Source organism: Lipotes vexillifer, unplaced genomic scaffold (genome assembly GCF_000442215.2).
Source record: "Lipotes vexillifer unplaced genomic scaffold, Lipotes_vexillifer_v1.1 scaffold611, whole genome shotgun sequence".
NCBI lineage: Eukaryota > Metazoa > Chordata > Mammalia > Artiodactyla > Lipotidae > Lipotes > Lipotes vexillifer.
This window is the reverse complement of record NW_006785619.1, coordinates 2684959-2705687: the sequence shown is the minus strand read 5'-3', so window position 1 is coordinate 2705687 and position 20729 is coordinate 2684959. Positions and strand designations below refer to the sequence as shown.

At 48.8% G+C, this 20729-nt stretch overlaps 1 protein-coding gene across 1 annotated transcript in view; it reads right to left on the bottom strand.

Moving 5' to 3' along the window:
• The window catches only part of GLP2R (glucagon like peptide 2 receptor), a 46187-nt gene extending 35638 nt beyond the window's left edge, over window positions 1-10549 (bottom strand). The window contains exons 1-3 of the mRNA XM_007457842.1: window positions 10361-10549; window positions 4204-4291; window positions 2154-2258 (exon numbers count right to left, since the gene is read on the bottom strand). Of these exons, the coding sequence (XP_007457904.1) occupies window positions 2154-2258; window positions 4204-4291; window positions 10361-10549 (382 nt within the window). The remainder of the gene's footprint in view (window positions 1-2153; window positions 2259-4203; window positions 4292-10360) is intronic.
• Window positions 10550-20729: the final 10180 nt, after the last annotated feature.

Here is a 20729-nt window from a genome sequence, read left to right as displayed (position 1 = left end):
CTACCAACGTCAGCTCCCCAAACCACAAACCCTACGATGTCCTTCTCATGCCTTAACACCTTCTCTGGCTCCACATAATCTTCCTCTACAGAGGGGAGTTTAAAGCCTGTAGCATAAAGCGCAGCTGGCTTCGCGATCAGGCCCCAGCCTCGTGGTCAGTCTTCTGTGCCTGTATATCCTCTCCCTTCTCATATTCTAACGCTCCTTTTCCTCTAATCTCATCCACGAGAACTCTGCTCCATCCTTTCTTCTCCAAACCCCTCCACTGGTGCCACGTCCTCCTTTGACATCAGGCGCCCCACTTGGATTCTAAAAATTTGATGCACACAGTGTCCAGGGGAAGAATAACTTCCTACCTTTTGGGACTCACACTCCCTTGAGTACATTTCAGGAGCCCAGAACCCAAATTTTTTTTAAAAGGCCTTTAACTCAACTTCTTTGTAAGTTTGGATTTTTGATCACTTTTTCTCTTAAAGTGGAATCGACCTGTGTTTTTAGCTCTTGGGAAGGAACAGGTAGACGGTAGAGCTGGGCGACGCTGATCCGTTCCATGTGCCCTCAGGGAGTCGCAGACTTTCGGGTCCTTAAAGCCCTGAAGGAATCCAAGGAGTGCGACCTTAGTGGGGCTCGGCCTCAGCTCCCACTTACGAAGCACCTACTGTGTGGTGGACCCAATGTGTGCTTTCCCATTCATGCCTCAAAATGCCCTTAAGAATCGGCTGTTATTCACTTCACTTTACAAGGAAACCACAGCTTAGAGGGCGCTGGGAACTTTCCCAGAGTCTCAGAGTATAACGCCCTCCCTTAGGGCTCCTGATTCAGCAAGCTCTTTCCTCCCCACTGCACTGACCCCGCTGGTCCAGCAAACTCTCCAGTATCTTCCCTTCAGCTTCACATCCTCAGGCCTTCTGGGCTGATTCCCACTGAATTTCCCCAGATGACAGTTCCAAAGAATATGTCACTACTGCTCCCATCCAGAAATGCAGCTTCCTTCGAAATTCTCTCTCTTTGCACTGGAGGCATCAAAATATTGAAACCAAATTTTAACTGATGTGATGATTTCTTGGGCTGAAATTAAGTACAAAATATCACCATCTTGCCTTCTCAGAAACCCATTCTCGGGAATTCCCTGGCGGTCCAGTGGCTAGGACTCCATGCCTCACTGCTGAGGGCCTGGGTTTGATCCCTGGTCGGGGAACTAAGATCCTGCAAGCCACGTGGTATGGCCAAAACAAAAGAAAGAAAGAAAGAAAGAAAGAAAGAAAGAAACCCATTCTCATTTTGTTTGGCCTGGAACTTTGTAATCACTGATGTTCCTTGAGAATAGCGGCCCGTTCTTAGATTTGAATTGTTTCACTCCCCACCCGTCCAGAATCACACAACCAGGAGGCTGCGCTGCTGGGGCAGGTGGAGGTGGGTTCTAAGTCATGGTCACTTCAGGGCAAGCTAAGGGTAAAATGCCCCATCCAAGTCCCATGGGGCTGAAAAGCACCAATTCCTCCCAACGCTATTGCAAGGGTAGTCTTTTTTCTTTTCTTTTCTTTTTTGCGGTACGCGGGCCTCTCACTGTTGCGGCCTCTCCCGTTGCGGAGCACAGACTCCGGACGCGCAGGCTCAGCGGCCACGGCTCACGGGCCCAGCCGCTCCGCGGCATGTGGGATCCTCCCGGACCTGGGCACGAACCCGCGTCCCCTGCATCGGCAGGCGGACTCTCAACCACTGCGCCACCAGGGAAGACCGTGCAAGGGTAGCCTTGATGGCCTTCCTCTCCACGTGAGAAGCAAGAACTGCCTGGATGTGAGCATCCCCGTCTCGCCCCACATCTCTTTCTCCTTCTCCATGACGGTGATAACTCTTACTCTCACTGCGGCAAAGTCTGTGGTGGCCAGACTTGGACTCTTAGCTCTTCAAAGAAAAGAGGACTCTGATATAAACAGAACCTCCAGACACAGAAGACTTGCAGGAAGACAAGAGAAGCAGCAGAGAGGAAAAGGAAGATGTGTTACTGACAGCTTAGAAGGAGACCTTTCGTGGGAGAACAGGGCTGGAGAAAAGAACCTGGTTGGAGCCTTCTAAACCCCCCTTGGCTGGTCTGCCCAGCACGGACCGGCCATAAAGGAAATGTTAGAAATTGGTAAAATGAGACTTATTACCTTTGCGCCACCAAGGTAAGTATGAAGGGCAGGGAACAGAGACATTTCCTGCGGTGGAATGAGGCCAGCACACATACTGATCAAAGGTCCCGTTACAAACTGTGCCTGCGGAAAGAAGAGGACAAAATAAACTGATGGAGCCCAGAACCCACCTCCCTGGCATCAGAAGCTGGTGTAGGCTGCATAGGGACCAGCAAGGGGCGTCGCACTCTCCAGACAGGTCAAGGATGAGGAGCCACGTGGAGAGGACAGGAATGCTTCATGCAGCCCCACACTGTGGCTCTGTCTACCCAACCTGACCCCTGGCGGTGGTCCAGTCTTTTATGTCAATGTGCACGTCACACTGATTTTGGTTTACTTTACATGAGCTGAACTCTCACAGAAACTCAGGGTCAGGAGGACACTTGGATGTTCAGCCAGCATCTTCTGTCCCATAATTAACTAAATAATTGTCAAACCTTCACCAGTTAGATCCTGGAACACCCTTAATATGAAATGTGCAAAATGACCAGTGGATATAAGGGGATTTGCAGGATCCAGGTTCTTGGTCATGTGTACCTGACGCAAGCACTACCTGGTCAGATTTCTCTGTTTGAAGATTAATCCAATGATCATTATGAAATATTTGGGCACCTCAAGCTCAGGGTATGATTTACATCCTGGCACTTGACAATGAGATACTACAAACATTAGCCCCACCCTTATGGGCCCCCAGAGTCAAATGAGGGGTTTCAGGCTGGACCCCAAACATCCGTATTGCAAGCTCCTCACTCCTGGTTACCAAGCATCATTTCCTACCATTGGCTCCCTATTAAACTAGAACTCGGGGGCCACTCAGGGTGAAGAGCCAGGTTGCTGGTACCGGGACCCTGCAAACGCAGATCTGCTGGGTTCTGGGCTGGCTTGGGGCACCCTATGGACCCGGTTGCCAAGTGTCAGCACCCAGTGTGTGGGCACTCACCTGGCTGAGCTGCCCAAAGTGTGGCACCTGATCAGGAGGACCTGCCCTACTTTGACCTCAGAAAGCAATATTCCCCTAGGTGGGAGTGGTTCCTGCAATGAATCAAGCCTTGGTGGCCGCCCACCTGGCTGAAGGACTATTTAGAGGGAGGAGGGCATAGCTTGGAGGCTGGGACTGCCTTTAGGTCAGGAAAAGGCAGAGAGAGCTTATAGTGTCCTGTCAACCTCCAGGTCCCTGAATGAAATGACCTGAAAGAAGCCAGAAGAACAAGGAGGAGGTAGCTTTCACCCACAGTCCCCAGTCTCAGAGGCAGTGGGCCAAGGCTCCTTATTCCTTTCTTTTCTTAAAAAAAAAAAAAAAAAGTATTTGGATGTACCCAAAGAGTCAGCATGTAGGCAGGAGAGGTTGTGGGCTGACCAAACTATTAACATATTAGCTAGAATGCTCTAAACCTAATGTAGACCGGGATAAGAGAAGTGTTAACACCATGGGAGACCGAAGGACACCCCTCTCAACACACAGTAGATTCCTGGGTTAATCTACAACAGCGGCTCATGTCACGTGATTAGGTGGTCAGTGTGCTGTGACAGATGGCTTTTATCAAAGATGGCCTCACGCAGATATACCCCATCTTGCATGCTCTTTTACAATGGAGGCAGGTAGCCTTTCTAACTGTCTGACCCAACTGAACATGGCAGAAGTGACTTCCAAGGCAAGGTCACAAAAGGCAACGTGGCCTCTGGTCATGCTTGTCCTTGCAACCCAGCCACCATGCTGTGAGGAAGCCCAGGCCATATGGAGAGACCACATAGAAGTGTTCCAGCCAACAGCCCCAGCTTGATTCCCAGCATCAACCAGCACACATGGGTGTGAACCAGGCTTCAAATGAACCCAACCCCTGGCCTTTGAGTCTTCCAGCTAAACTCCAGACATTGTAGAGCAGACACAAGCCATCTTCACTGTGCTCTGTCTGAATTCCTGACCCACAGAAACTGTGAGAGATAATAAATCATTGTTATTACTGTTTTAAGCCACTAAGATTTGGGGCTATTTGTTATACAGCCATAGATAACTGATACATGTACTTACCAGAAGTTTCCTTCAGTAAGTCTCTCAGACACTTCTCTTTGTACTGAGCCCACTTCCTAGTTGTCTCCTCAAGGAGAGATCCCGTAACCTGAGCAGAGAAAACCATGGTGACACCCAGTTAGCAGCAGGCACAGAGGTGGCCTTGTTATCATCTCACACCACGATTCTCAAACCTTCCCACTGATGAGTCCATAATGGCCTGCGCCTCGAAACAATTTCTTTGGTAACTTATGTCCTACCTTCAAGATACATACACACTTCACATGCACTCCATAATCTAATCATATTGGGTTTGAAACAAACACAAAAGATTTTTTTCCAAAATCTTCCATGAGCTTGACATTTCAAGAGGATGCAATGTGCCCATCCTGACGTTTCACAACCAACCAGAAGAATAGCTGCATGCTTCTACGACTCTGTGGATCTCAAAGAGAGGGGCAGCACACTAAGAGGGCTCAACGGTGGTCAGAGAAGAGCCAGAACAATTGCAGGGCCTGTGCTGTCCCGCCCGGGTGGCTGTGGGTCCAGAGTTGAAGACATTGGGTCACAGATGCTCTGCTACTGTACCGAGGCTTCGGGATCTTTTTTCTTTCCAACATCCCATAGAACCTTGGATATACAGCATACATTTTGGGGGGCTTTCCAGATAATTGGGTTGTCTAACAACTTCTAATTGTGTAGCTGAACCATTTGTTTTGGTTTTAAAGGGGCTTTCCCTTCTTCAGCGTACTCATTTTAATTGAGAACTTACTGTGTGCCAGGCTTTCCATTAGGAAGGAATTAAGGGGGTACAAAGATGGGCAAGACACAGTCTCTGCCCTAAAGGACTTAGCGTCTGCTAAAGATAAGGCGATTATACAAGCCGCTGGCCTAAGTCGAGTGACAGTCTCACCCTGTCTTCCTCTGCTTCCAAACAGACCCCTCCCCTAGCGGCTCAGTTCTGGCACCATCGTCCTCTCAGCCACAAACCAGAAGCCAGGAGTCGTCCCCCACTCCTCCCCTCCCCCCGCCATATCCACCTATGCACCCGAGTCTGTCCTCCTGCGTTTCTCTCCTGTCCAAGCCGGCCTCCCATTCCCTTCACCTCCTCACTGGTGCCACGTCCCCCCTCCATGCTGTTCCAGGGGGCCAGGTCCACAGGGCTGACCTGAGAACGGGGGGTCACCTGCCTAGTCTTCCCCTCAGGACCCCCTGACTCAAGAATGAACTTCTCAGCCACACCCATCCCAAGTCTCTCAACCCCCATCCTGCTCTCCCATGACTTGGGATCTCTGCCCTTCCCGTCGGCACCTCCCTTCCACACTCCCTTCCCCTGGCTCACTCCCAGTTCATGTGTCAATGCTCCACTCGAGCTCATGGCCGCTGGTCCCATTGGGTCACGTCTCTCACTGAAGCCTGGGGCTAGTAGCCCTCTGCGGTGCCCCGGGAGCCCACACACAACCATCACTTGGTACTGTCATCGGCGGGTCACACGTTCATCTCGCTCACTACCCATATGTTCCTGGAGGGCCGAGCTAGCCCTTCATCTCTGAACACCAGCCCTTAGCACAGGGGCTACTGTCCTCTTTCTCCCACATTTTCCAGCTAAAGAAACAGAGGCTCAGAGATGGGGCGAGGAGGGGGCTGGGATGAACCCGGCAGGGGTTAAACATGTGATCTGGGCTAAACTAAGATCACCCAGCAAATCAGTGAGCTTTGTGGCTTTGTCTCCTCTCACAAGGGGTAACAAACTCAGTGCTTTTCTGGGCCAGGTAGGTAACCTGAAAGAATGAGGTGGGACAGGTGATGGTGGGGCTATTGTAAATTGGGGAGACAGTCCACCAAAAGGCATTCATACACACACACACACACACACACACACACACACACACACAGAGAACAAAACAAACAAACAAAAAACCGTCTATGAGCCCCACAGGTAGCTAGTTTTCACCTCCTGAGTAATTAGTCCAATCTACCCCCTCCCTCCTCTGCCCACCATGCCCCTCTGCCCAATCCCATGGCATTCACATTAGGGTCTGTGAGTAGTTGCTTTGCAATTTTTCCAGAGAATCACACAGCCAACTTTCTGAAAAAGAGCTAGTATGGCCATCATTGGACAAGAGGTGCCCAAACTTTCTCAGCTCTCGGTGCCTTTCGAGTCTCAATAATTTTTCCACAGCATCCCCAGGCCAAAAGAAATATCTAAAGTTCCACTAATTAAGTAGGTAGGCCTGAACAAACGTAGTGCCTGCTGGGGATTGTAAAACGTCTCAGACCTGAGAATCAGACTGGCCATCACCACCTGTGCTCCTGTCCCACACTGATTTTTGTGCAGTGCCTGCTTTTTATCACTGCAAAGAAGCCCAGCTTTGCAAAGATACAACATCATCCAAAAGAATGGGTAATAATAATGAAGCGTTGCTTCCCTCAAAAAATTAAAATATCTAACAGCACCCCTGCGAGTTCACAGCGGTGCCCTGGGGCACCTTAGCACATAATTTGGGAACCATGGGATTAGCCAATAAGTAGTCATCAGGATGATAATGATGATGAAATAATTGGCATTTACCCCTTGGTTTCAGTTTCCAGTGAGTTTTAAATCTCCAGTAATAACCTCTCTCTCAGTTATGGCCCAAGAGGCACAATGGAACGAAAGAACACATTGTTTAAAGAAATACACATCCTAATGGGACCATAACTGACTATATTATTTTTACAAATTCAGCAGAGATGTTGATAACAAAATCATCAGCTTCCACATTCCTCCACGTCACCAAAGAAAGACCCTTTCTTGGATAAAGTGCTGTTTATATCCACCAGGACCCGGCAGAGGAAGAGATCGTAAAATCAATTGTATACGTGAGCTGTCCCTGGACTAACGTTCTCCTATCCCCCTCCTCTTTGCCGTGACTAATAGCCATGGTCAAAAGAAAAAAATAAAACCTAAGAAGCACTGAATCTGGTCAGTCTAGAAGAGCTGGACAGACTCAGACTGTCTTCCCAGGTACTTGTCTTAACGACACCAAAAACACAGGAGGCAAATCCAGGTTCAATCACAGCCAAATCCAAATAAAGTGATGATGAGTGGATGTTTTCTAACTGGAAAAGTCCAGCTTGATCGCGATTCCTCTTTTCCTTGCATGGGCAACCAGCATCACAACACACTTGGCTGAGAAGGGAGTTAGGAAAAGGAGGGAAAAGCCGCTGTTGACTTGCTTTAAATAAAACTTCGATTATTCTTTGTTACTGAAGGAATAGACTTCACTGTAAATAAAATAAAAATGAACAGACAAGCAAAAGGGGGAGAAGATAGAATCTTAATCTTTTTAGTCAGGAATAACCATCTCCTTCCAGGCTCTCCACTCTGCACTCACATACGTCCTTTTTCTTTCTTCTTTCTTTTCTTTTTCATTTTAACCCAAAAGGAAATCATACTGTTTTGTAGCCTTTTTTCCCACTTGAAGATATATTACGACTACATTTCCATTTCAAGAACTAAACTTCTAAAACACCATTGTAAGAGCTCCATAATTTTCTATGGATGAATGTGATATCATTTATTTTTTAAATCCTCTAGCATTGAACATCTACATTGTTTTAGATGCTTGGTAATATAAATGATGCTGTAATGAAAATATTCTCAGCTAAAAATTTGAGCACATCTTTGCTTTCTTAGGAAAGATTCTTTGAATTGGAATTTCTGGGTCATAGACTATACATTCTTAAAAGGTTTTGACAATGTACTGCCAAACTATCTATCCTAGCCAAAAAAAAAAAATTATTTAAAAATATTCACCTTTTTACACTCTCATCAGCAAAGTATGAAAGAGCCACACACTCACTTCTGAAAGAGCCTTAGAGAGTTTATACTTTCTGATGCCAAAGCAACTGCTAATTAACTGAGTTGTGGGGAGGGGTAGGAGAAGTGAGAAGATAGCACCGTTTCCCAGCTCGAATTTAGAAACTAAACGATCCCTGAGAATCTCTCATTAAGTGAATCTTATGAAGACTTCCAGCCAAAAGCACATCGCGGTCATTTATATCCATGCAGGGCCAGCGTCGATGAGCAAAACTCATCGTGGCAATCCATGCAAAGCCTTGTAACATAAACATCTGGAGAAAGAAGATGGGTTTTAAGATGGGTAACCAAGAGGAGGGTCTTCAGGATTATATACACACACCACAGGGCAGACAGAGGGTAAGAGGTTCTGAAAACAGACGGGGTGGCAGAGGCGGGGAGGGGACACTGCTCACAGGCATGTTATCAATTATGAAAATACCAAGGTGTGGCTTGGTCAGTGTCATAAGCCGGCCTGAGGCACTGCAGATTCTGCTGTTGTCACATAGAAATATTCATATGTCAACAGCTTCCAAGGAATGCTGGGGATGAAAGAACACAGGACTGCAAATAGATGGGGGTAGGTGCGACGGCTCCACTGCTCACAAGCTATACCATTGCAGGTGACTGTGTAAGTCCTGTGAATCTTAATTTCCCCATCTGTGAAATGGGTTCAAAGGCTCACTGTGGGAGTTTGGGCAAGATGATTTAGGATAAAATGCCAAGTGCTGCAGGAGAGCTTGGCACCTAATAGACAGTTGACACATGGTTGTGGATAGGAGGTGAACAAAGCCAGGCAATTAGCTGAATATACTCCGTTTGAATATGAGCTAGAGAATTGAAGCAAGGGTGAGAGACCTGTATCAACTCTCCCAACAACGGCCCTGCCACTAAGTAAGTCTCGGGGCAGGCGGCAGGCCAGGCCACGTCCCCTCAGGAATGTTCTGGTCACTCACGAGAGGCAGCCACCATGGCAAGAATCCCATGAAACCACGGTCTGCGCTCACATCTACCATTTGTGAGGGTTTGAGGCCAGCCTCTGGAAGGACCTGGATACAGAGAATTTGGTAGGGGTTTTCTGCCTGTCTGGTTCTGGACCAGCACCAAAGAAAGTCTGATAAGGTGAACACTTATGAGAGCCGGCACCCAGCCCTCCCTCCATGGGAGCAGTAGGCGTCCAGAATTCCAAGGCTGCAAACAGAGCCTAACTCTGCCCATGGACCAAAGGAAGAAGAGAAGCATTTCTCAAGACACTTCCTTACTCAGGTGAGTGGAACTGAATTTCCTTCACATCATGGCCCGGTATAAAAAAGGAACCTTGAAAAGGGAAGGGGCAAAGGTCTCGTCTCCTTGGATAAGAATAAAATAAACTACCAAAAACGCCCAACTAAAGAAGATAGTTACATACATTATGATACATCCCTGAAGACCTTAAACATCATGCCATGGAGCTACATTTTATGACGTAGGAAGAAAGTTCAACCTCCTTGAGACTCAGTTTTCTCATCTGTAAAATGGGGTTAACAGGAGAACCTCCCTCCCCAGGGTTGCTGAGTGCATAAAATGAGATAATAAGGACCCCGGACCTGGCACCAGACCTGGGGCATAGTAACTGTTTCATGAAAGTGTTAGTTTGTGACATTAGTGTATTTTGTTAAGAAAAAAAGCATATTGCAGGAAAATATTTATAGGATGAGTCTATGTTTGTTTTAAAAAAAAGCTATATGTAAACAAATGGTAGAAAAATGTCTTAAGTATAAGTCAAAAAATGTGAATGAGGGTGATCTCTGGGTGGTGGGATTACAGTGATGTGTAGTTTTTATTTATGCTTTTCTGGATTTGGTAAGTTTCTTTTTGTAAAAAATGAGCATTCTGCATTTTTATAATAGGAAGGAAAGAAGGAAGAAATGAAGGCAGGAAGGAAGGAAGGGAAAAAAAAAAATCCACCCATTCAGTTTAAATAACTCAAACCTGAAAGAATGATGAAAGTGGACAGGAGGAAACATGCAGGAATTCTAAATGCTCTTTGCAGAGTTCACGCTGACATGGGAAAATGCTTATAATATGATGTAAAGGGGAGACCAGGATACAAAATGTTTTCTGCATCCTAATTCCATCTGTGTAAAAAAAAAGCATAGAAAAAGGATTTGAGCAACATATGCCAAAATATGAACAGTGATTACCTCTGGGCGCTTGGATTGCGGCGGATCGGTATTGTCCTAATACTGTTTTACATTTTCCAAATTGCCTACAAGAGGCCTGAAGTGCTTCTCCAGTCAGAAAATACATACAACTGATAATAATAACAGTAACAATAATAATACGAACGGCTCTTACTTGCTTGATGGAAACCAGAAGCAGCAGCGCTAGGAAGGGCCTCGCAGGGGTCCAGAGAGCCCGCTTCCCAGGGGAGGGGGGAGGCCTGGCCCCCCGGGTGGCAGGGATGCCCGTGGGCAGTGTGTGGGCTCCGGGCAGGGGTCCCACTCTCCTACTCCTGGGCCCTGCCCAGCTCGGTTCCGGCCTCATCTTCCTCGCTGTGCGGTCACAAGTGCTGGCACATTGCTTGAACGGTCCAAGATGTACCACAGGCGGCCTCCTCTTGCATTCCTCTTCCTACGGCGAGAAAATGTTTGCACAAACCCTCTGGACGCCGCCCCAAGAGCGTCTGCCCCAGTCTAGAGCCATCTACCAAATCTCCAAAGTTTCTCATCTGTGACGACTCATCCCCCGCCCCGGCCCCCGCAAAAGGCAAGGAGATTTTTCCCAGACCTCCCCCAAGTCAGCTGTGCTCCTGGGACTTCCTGGACAGAGGCCGCCCAGGAGAAAAGGCAAAGTGGTCAGTGGGTTCCACCCCCCGAAGCCCCGCTCTGTGCACAGGACCAGGGTGGGACCGGCTTGGTTTCCAGCTGCTGAGGACCAGTGGCAGGGAGGATGGGCCCCTAGCCAGTTCTGAGGTGGGCAGCTTTGTGAGGGGCACAATTCTTGCTAAGGCTTTAAGTTTGTCCAGGTTGGGCTGAGCCCAGCCACAAAGGCAGAGTCTCCTCTGGGCCCTGTTTATGCCAAGACTTCCAGAAAGACAGCTGCCCAGCCCAGGAGATAGCAGCTCCTGACCCAGGGCCTGAAGCAAAACCTCACTCAGCACCTCGAGTTCCTGCTACACAGCAGCCAAACAACATCCTAAAAATTCAAAAATGTGCACGCCTCTGGATTGCCCCTACTTGTTGTGAGCAAAGGTTGCTCAGTCCACCTGGCAGATCCTTTGTCAGAACCCATGATCCACTACTGCCAACTAACGTGTGTGTACTTTCTCACCACACCTCATATATATAAAATCTTTTCGCCTGGCATCCTATTTCATTCATCCTCACGATAACCCTGTGAGGGTATGATTATTTCTCCACTTGACAGGTGCAACATTGAGTTTCAGAGAGGTTAGGTGGCTTACCCAAGGCCACACAGCAAGTAAATGGCAGAGCCAGGATACCCAGGTCTTCTGACCAGTCACCTGACCACAGCTACTTGGTAAGGTGCCATATCTGACCCTAACCCTCTAGGTGAGTTCCTTTTCTCTAGTAGGCTCAGCACTGTGTCTCTGAGAGGCTCTACTTGGCCCTTCTCACCGCCCCCTCCCTGTCCAGCTCCCGGCAGTCGCTTGCAAGTTCTTTCCAGCCTCCTGAACTGTAGTCCCAGCAGAAGATGTCCTGACTGGATGAAACGCCGGTCACCAAGAGACAGGAAGACCGTGTTTCCATTTAGGGATTTTTTCTTTCCCCCATAAGTTGAACCAGAGGAGCTTAACCTGGTTAACTTACCCAAATGAGGGAATTCTGAACAGTTGGAGAAAAACAGGTGAGCATCACTTAATGGAAATCCTTGGAAATCTTAAAAAAAGTGGCAAGACTCTAAATGTCAGAAGTAAAATGCTCATAATGAACATAGACGCCACCCCCCGCCAGATGGACCCATATAATGATGTGACCTCTGGCGTCCATGTGTTCATCTCTTTGGGACAGCAGAGAGAGGGATGAAGTGACCGAGAAGAGAAAAACTGCTCACGCGATAGCTCGGATCCTGTGTGGGGCTGTAAAGCTAGTCCATAATGCACTTTACAGACTACCTTCCAAGTTGTCTGCTGGCAGAGACAGTGCCTGTTTGATAAGAATATTCTATCTAACCTCTCTGAACTTCTCAAAAACATCCCTTTTTCTGAAGGGACAGGTGTTGGGGGACTGCACACGACTGCCCAACCTGTTGGATGGATGCCATCTAGTGATAAAACGAGGTAACTCCTCTTCGCACAAGACTGGCTGGCAACCAGGACAGACAGACACAGCTCACAGGTTACCCACAGCACAGACCACAGTCCTCCGTCTTTGCCAGCAGGAAAGTCCAGACAGAGTAATATGGACCCAAATGACGCTGGCCTTTTTCTCCTACCTTCCCAGGCTGGCATATTCTCCATTATATCTGGGGGTCTTTGGAGGTGTCTAACATGGGACGGAGAACCTGTGTGCTCCAGATGCCATGTGGAAACTTCTGCTACCCTCCTCTGGCCCTCACTGTTTCATCAATGTCCTCTGCCCAAGGAGCAGCTTAAGTCTCCTCGGCAACACCGCTCCTGCAGTGCCCCCTGGGCAAGGGCATGAGTGACAATGAGACAGGAGGGAAGGGGGCAGGGCACAACCGTTAAAAGAATGCCACAGCCTTTGAGCATACGACAAAAAGTGGTTAGGACCCAGATGGTGCAAGATTTTACTTCCCGCAGACTTTGAGCCTTATTATACGCTTATTGTAATATATTAGCATGCTAATGACACGCCCACCGGCGCCATGACAGTTCCGAGGCAGACCATAAGAAGCCAAAAAGTGGGCAGTGTCCCAATGCCAGGGGAAATCCCCACCCCTTCTCCAAGATAGTTAGAATATTCCTCCCACTCATTAGCAAATGAAATTACCCGGCCCATAAAAACTAACAACCCCGCACCCCAAGGCCCTCTTACTTTCTGAGAAGGTCCGCATTCTGCCTCCGGTATGTGTATCCCTCTAAATAAACCCGCTTTCATTTCACTATGTCTTGCTCTCGAATTCTTTCCTGTGCGAAGCCAAGGACCCTAACTTAGACGCCCATCCCAGGGACTCCCCTGAGACCTGGGATGTGACCATTCTCTCGCCTCCACCCCCCCCCGCCCCCGCCCTTCTCCTGCAACAATATGCCAGGGCCTCTGCCTGCCAGCTATGGAGGCCCCAGGGTGGTGCTGAATGCACCCATGTGGGGTGCATGCCCCCCTCCCCTCTGCGTAGCACTCAGGCCCTGAAGCAGGCTGCCTAGACCTGAGCGTCTCAGTCCCTGGGCCAGAAGTTGTTCTCAGCAGCAGTCTCTTTGTAGAGCTGGGCAGGCCTCAGCCTGAGGACCCTGCCCAAAGCAAAAGACAAGCGTGGAGCAGTCTCACCCAGACACCCACCCAAACCACCCTGGACCTCCGTCAGAATCCAGCGTCCTTTATAACAGCCACGAAGTGTCTATCCATCAGTGGATGAATGGATAAACAAATTGCGGTGTGTCCACAAAATGGGACATTATTCAGTCTTTAAAAGGAAGGAGATTCTGATACCTGCTACAACGCGAGGAACCTTGAGGACATTATGTTACATGAAAAAAGCCAGTTACAAAAGACAAATTCCACGTATAGCTAGAGTGACCAAATTCATAGAGAGTATCACGGGTGTTGCCAGGGGCTGGGGGTGGAGGGATGGGGAGTTAGCATTTAATGGGGACAGAGTTTCAGTTTCGTGAGATGAAAAGAGCTCTGGAGATTGGTGGCCGAACGCGAATGTACTTAAGTGTGCACTTAAAAATGGTTAACATGGTAAATCCTGTGTTATGTGTAGTGCACCACAGTTGAACAAAAACAGATCACTGGCGCCTCCAGCACCTCTCCATCGTGGGCAGGACAGAAGGGCTGACACTGTTAAGGCGGGCGTGTCCCCGCGCTATGCCTCCTCAGCGTACAGATGCTCAGAGGATGCGGCACGCTGGAGAGCACCGATTTCCCAGGGGGATGTGAGGGGAGATGTAAGAATGCCAGATGGCGGGCTGAGGAGGGGCAGGTACCATGACAAGGCGGGGAGGGCGGCCCCACTGCGCGCCCCGCCTCTGCACCCCGCATTCGGCCATGGGCCGGGCCAGGCGACGGCGGGTGCTGGCTCCCCTCTCCGTCCGCCTCGCCCTCGCCTTCTCCCTCACGGCCGTGGGCAGCAGCTACTGGTGTGAGGGGACCCGGCGGGTGGCAAAACCGCTGTGCCAGGACCATCCGGAGGTGCTGCACTGCATCCACTACAGCAGTGGCAGCAGGGACAACGGGACCCAGGCCGTCCAGTACGTTTGGGAGATGGGAGACGACAAGTTCATCTGGCGCGGGTTCCACCTGGGGCTCTGGCAGTCATGCGAGGAGAGCCTCGACAGCACAGGTGAGCACGGCCTGGGGGGCCCGGGGGGACAGGTGCGGGATGGCCACTAGGGCTTGAACCCCGGCTCTGCCGCTGACTACCTGTGTGTCCTCGAGCAAGGCTCTCCACCTCTCTGAGCCTCAGTTTTCTCACCTATAAAACGGGAACAATAGCTGAGTCCAAATTCACTAAATAGCTCAGGGGGCACGTCTTGCTCAGCTCAGCCTTACGGGCTTGTGGGCTTATGAGCTCAATGTCATCAGTTCCTCTGGTTGTTCAAGGGAAGCAAGCTACCTGGCTTTCCATGTGAAAACACATTGCCCAGGCCCAAGAAAGCATGGCTGCAGCAGACCGCGGCCTGGGGCCCCCTCGGGGAGATACAAAGTTCTGCTATCTGGTCTAATTTAGCACAAGTGCCTGGGAGAGTTGGGGGCAAAACAAAGGTAAAGACTGCAACTGGAGGTGGATGGAAGGCACCCACCCAGGGCTTTAGAGAGAGGGTCAGGAGAGGTGAGGGGGGCTGAGTAGATCTGGCCGTAAGGACTCCAGCCTGGGGAGGATGCTCCTTGGCCCTGAACAAGCGCAGGAGAGGAGCCTCGGGCTGTCCGGCCACCCCCAGCTCTGCTGCCCCCTAAGGTTTCCTGGATATTTTCCTTCTGAATCAGCTCCATCTCCATCCCCCTACAAGTTGACCCTCCCGGGGATCCCCTACCTGGAGTGCTATTTCAGGTCATCCTCTGTTAAGTCACAGCGAATAGCTCTGCACCTTCTTTCCTAATGCCTTTAAGGAGAGAGCACCCTCCGAAATGAAGATTTAAAACAAAAACTCCTGGTTGGGGCAGCGCTTCGACTAAATGTTCTTTCCCTTGGACGAATGAATTAGTCAACAAAATGTGTTGATTTCCAATACTATGCTGTTCTGCTAAACTCAGAAAGTTCAAGGACAGAGGGACCTGGGCACCCCATAGTGGGTGGGGGCTTGGGGAGAACAGCAGACAGGTTTCCAGAGTCTGTCCGCAGGACTACGACACCGTTTCCTAGGCTGGCTGGCTGTACGGCTTGGCTGGTAAACTTCTGTCCAGCTATGTAACACCTGCCTGTCTGGCTTTGTGGGATTTATAAAGATTTTTCCTTTTAATCCTGCTGGGCTTATTCAAAAGGAACATCATTTCTGAGGATTCATATTAATCAAGGGGTCACTGTGGTCTGACCCTTCGCCCAGGCTAAACTCACCCTCCTAAGCTATTGGGAATTCTCTTAATCTCCTTGGCCGGCCTCCATTTTCACTTTGCCCTGCCCCTGGCTCTGTACCTGGCCTCCTCTTTACTCCTGTTGAGATAAGGCAGCCCTCTTCAGAAGACAAGATAGACCCTTAGGCCTCCGTGCATTATGTATAAAGACAGCAGGTGGTGATGTTGAAAAAGGCACTGGGTCCCGGGTGAGAAAATCCAGTTTCAACTCCTGATTCTACCAACCTGTTTGAGCCTGGCCTCCAAATTTGTAAACTATGGATATCTGTACTTGCCTTTATCAATAATTAAACACACCAAAAAGTGGAAGGCTGCTCTCAAAATACTTTCATAACTTTCTCATTGGAGGACTTTGATAATACCCATTTTGCAGATGAAGAAAGCGAGGCACAGAGAAGTCAAGGAACTTCCTATGATTCCTGACTGGGGCAGAACTGGCATAGAAGCCAGTCCTGTTGGATTTAAATGCCGCATTCTGTCCACGATGTCCATCTGCTACTCTCACTCCCAGCCTGGCTCACAGGGTTCTAGTGAGGAGCTGATGAGATGATGTGAAAAAAGGACCCCCATCAGCCCCAAAGTGCCTTGTAAGAGAGCAGGTGCAAGTGTTGAGATTTCCCCAAGGCTGTGGACCTCCCTAGTAGAACTGGGGCAACCACGACGAATGTTGAGCTACCATGGCCATAACACTGCTGTCAACCGAAAAAAAAAAAAAAAAAAAAAGCACAACCTAAAAGCTGAGAATTATGTTTTATCTGGGGCATTACTGAGGACTTAAGCCTGGGAGACAGCCTCTCGGAGATAGCTCCGAGGGATCATTCCAAGGAGGAAAGGGGGGAGCCAGGAGTTTTTGCAAAAAAACAGGTAATCAAACATCAAAAGATTACTGCTAATTAAAGAAAAACCAGGCATCTCAAGAAAACGAGTGCAGCACTTTTCTATGTATGGGACGATGCAAGAGTCTGGGCTTAATGAAATTCTCCCTTTGATACGCATCTTCACTATCTAGGGCCAGTATCCCAGTTTTCCGCAACATCCTTTGTTGACTGATACGGCAAGTGACTTCCTTTGTCCACACCACTGCTGCCGCCAAAAGCAGAGAATCAACCAGGAAAAATGTCCCATTGCACAATCCAAAATGGACTTAATTAGAAGGCTGCAGAGGCCACTGTGGCTGTAGATTGGCAGATAGCTCCCTGATTCTGTTGCGTTTGGTCCCAGGCGGTGTAAATACGCTCCTTCGGGCCACTTGTTGTGGACAGTTAGGTGACAGATGAATCCCTGCTTCCGAATCAAGCCAGAGAGTATCCCAGCAGGGCAGCTCAGCCAAATGGCGGAATCATAAACCCAAACTTTATTTCTCTTCTTCCTATAGCCCAGCAGAGGGGCAACGCAGAAGCATGAAGGAATGAGGCCCAAGGGTACTTGAAGGTCGAGCATGGCAAATCTCAAGGGTTATGGCCTTTGGGCATCTGTACCTTCAGAAGCATGCACCTGGCCATACATAGCATCCTTGATGAAGCAGAAGGTGAATGCTGGCTTGTGCTAAGGAAGCAAAAAATGGGTTCTGCATTGGGAAGTCAGCTTGCTGGAGAGAAGACATGAAAGAAGAAGAGAGATTTAGACGTGAGGCTGGAGGAATGGGGGGAGGCTATATGAGTTCTTGAATAGGAAAGTGATCTGGAATTTTCGCTTCTATAAGAGAAAATATATTTTCTAAAGTCCAAAGATGCTCCTCAACATTACTTCTCTCCCTGAAAACGTCCAGAAAAGTTAGTTGACGTGATCTTTGCCCTCAAGGTGCTTACAGTCTAGTAATAAATAATGATTTATGCTAACCATATGCAAAAAGGCCCCATTAAAACTCATTTTTTAATTAATTAATTAATTTATTTATTTTGGCTGCGTTGAGTCTTCATTGCTGCGCGCGGCCTTTCTCTAGTTGCGGCGAGTGGGGGTTACTCTTCCCGATGAGGTGCGAGGGCTTCTCATGGTGGTGGCTTCTCTTGTTGCGGAGCACGGGCTCTAGGCACACGGGCTTCAGTAGTTGTGGCACGTGGGCTCAGCAGCTGTGGCTCGCGGGCTCTAGAGCACAGGGTCAGTAGTTGTGGTGCACGGGCTTAGCTGCTCCGCGGCACGTGGGATCTTCCCGGACCGGGGCTCGAACCCGTGTCCTCTGTACTGGTAGGCAGATTCTTAACCCCTGAGCCACGAGGGAAGTCCCAGAACTCATTTTATTCCATTAAGGTTTAAGTGCACAGTAACTAGGAGAGCAGCCTTCCTACCTAGTATCTCATTTAATCTTCAAAGCAAGGCTAGTGTGGGGACTGTTGAACAGATTTTAGAAATAGGAAAGCCATTCCTTTGAAGAGTTAATGCCCCTAACTTCGCCTCTTTTAGCTCCGACCAGCCCAGACTGGGAACAGCAGGATGCATCTCCGCTACAGCCGGCTGGGCTGCGTTAAATCAGCGACATGGCTGGACCGCACAGGCGGGGCCCCTGCAAGCCCAGTTTTAATGCTGAAAATGCCTCTACCTGTGTCTTCTCTACCATTCTTTCCTCTCAGATGTCCTTGGACCCACTCTTCCTAACCGTGCAGAGAAGAATCAGGCAATTTCCCAGGCTCCTCCCACTCTGCCACCCATGATTCATTTCGGGGCTGAAGTATGGAGAAATTGGCACACCCACCTGGGACAGGATCCCAGAAGGTGATTTGCTGTGGTCTCAATCATCCATCTGTCACTCACCCCCAAACCAGAATCTGGTGACATCCGTCCACTCAGTAGATATTTAAGGACTTAGCTCCTTCAAAGGGACTACACATCAAAAGTAGCAACGCAAGGTTTTCTAGCCAATCTGTGCAACGCGACAGATGATACAGGCAAAGCACACCCCCCGGAGCACAGAATAAGCCTGGTGGTGGGTTCTGCCACCTGGTACACACATAATAACTGCTTCCTTTCCTTTCCCTTCCAGAAAGCAAAATGGAGTACAAGTAATTGGCTCACTCGGTAACAGAGATAGTTCTGATACCTGCTCTAATTCATTTTTTTTTAACGATTACGAACATTGTCACTTTCCCTCTACCCAGAAAGAAATTATTTGAGACTCACATCATCATGGATGCTGTTTGGGAAGTCACGTACCCCTGGTCTAAGGCTTGCAGCATCAGTCCAGATGGGCTAAGTTATGCTACAATAACAGACAACCCCCAAGTCCCAGCAGTTTAAGCCAACAAATTCATTTCTAGCTCTTGCTATTTGTACTTTTCAGGTCGGCAAGCAGTGTCTCCTCACTGGAGCCACTCAGGGATCTAGGCAGACAGAGACTCCATCTGGCCTTGTGCTTCTGTGATCACTGGAAGCAAGATGAGAACCTTTAGACAAAACACGGGCTCTTAAAACTTCTGACCAGAAGTGACCTCCTCCCCCCATTTCCACTCCCAATTCTTGGCCAAAGAAAGGCACACGGCCTAGCCTGGATTCACTGGAGCAGACCTGTATCATGATCCCCCAGGGAGGCGCACCACCTGTTGGGGAGCAATAAAGCCACACTCCCCAGTCCTTGTTCAAAATGACCTGGATACACTCAAGGGATCTAGAAACACAGTCTGCCCCTAATAGTCAAGGTTCACCCTACTTGGGCTTCTGTCCTCTCTTTCTTCTAGGTGAAAAGTGTAGGAGCTTCCAGAGTCTAATACCAGCTGAAGAACGAGGTAAATACCTTCCTCATGTTCTGACCACCAGCCCTCCTCGCACTTTTGGACAATTTCTATGGTTTTGGTTGGGTTGGTGGAAAAGAGGAAAGAGTTATTTATGGTTTTTCTATGAAGTCAAGTCCAAAAGCCAGAACCACTGGTTCTTTTCACGTGCCCTCTAGTCAGTAATGCTAGAAAATGTTAAGCCACCAACTCTGCGGAGGAGATGGGAAGCCCTGATCAGTAGGGTTTGCAACTTTCCAGGGTGTAAACGCTCCCACCATAGCCGATTTCAAGCTATCGATGTGAGGTGACCACAGAACAGGAAAAAGATGAGTCTAGCTCATCACTTCCTAGAGCGTTTTTTCTTCTCTATAACACTCATCAAATTTGTACTTACTTTCTTAGTATCTGTTTTCCCAGCTGGAATATAGCTTTTGTGATGGCATGGACCACATCTGTTCCATTCATTGCTGTGTCTACACAGTACCTAACTACCTTATAGGAGGCCTTTTGCAAATAATAGTTTCTCTCCCTGCCCCCTTTATTCACTCCCTTCCACATCCAACCCAGTTTCTTGAAGCTCCAGATGAGGTCCCGCCCAAAGGGTAAATCATAGGCTCACACAGAAACAAACGAGATTTTGGTATCTCGAATCAGGGCTCTCCAATGCTCAGATTCCTTTGCCCACCCTGGCTAAGTGGATCGTCTCCTTTAAAAGACAAAGATAAAGTCTTCTGGTGCAATCAAGATAACACTTTAACTTTTGAACTAGGCCATGGGACCTCCAGTATCCCTCAGGTCCCCACATCAGAATTTTGCTTAGTGCTTTTTCCCCTCCAGCTAACGACAACCTTTGCAAACTTCTCTTTCAAGCCCCAGGACCCCTCTTTCACTGTCAGCTTTCCAAGACCCTGCAGAGGTATCTGTGGTTTTTCACCCCGTGGTGCCGGTTTCGTATTTTTTGTTTTAGAAGTGAACTAAATCAAAGCACTAAATATCCTAGTACTTCTAAGTTCCCAGCGTCTCTGTCATCCTTACATTTTGCAGGTGTTTTGTGGCTGTGCATTGGGGCGGAGGTCCTGAATATCCTTCTGACGTTGACAGGCGCCATCGTCCTGGGCTCCAGAGTGAGTTATCACAGCTCTGGATTCCACTGGCTCAAGGTGGATGCCTCTGTAGCCATCCTCATGGTGCTTGCAGGTACCTTCCCCAAACGCATCATCAGAACAGGCGAATTCCCCACAGCCTGCCCCAGAGGGAACTGGCAAGGCTCCAGGCTGGTTCTTCCTGTCGCTAGCCCATTCAGCA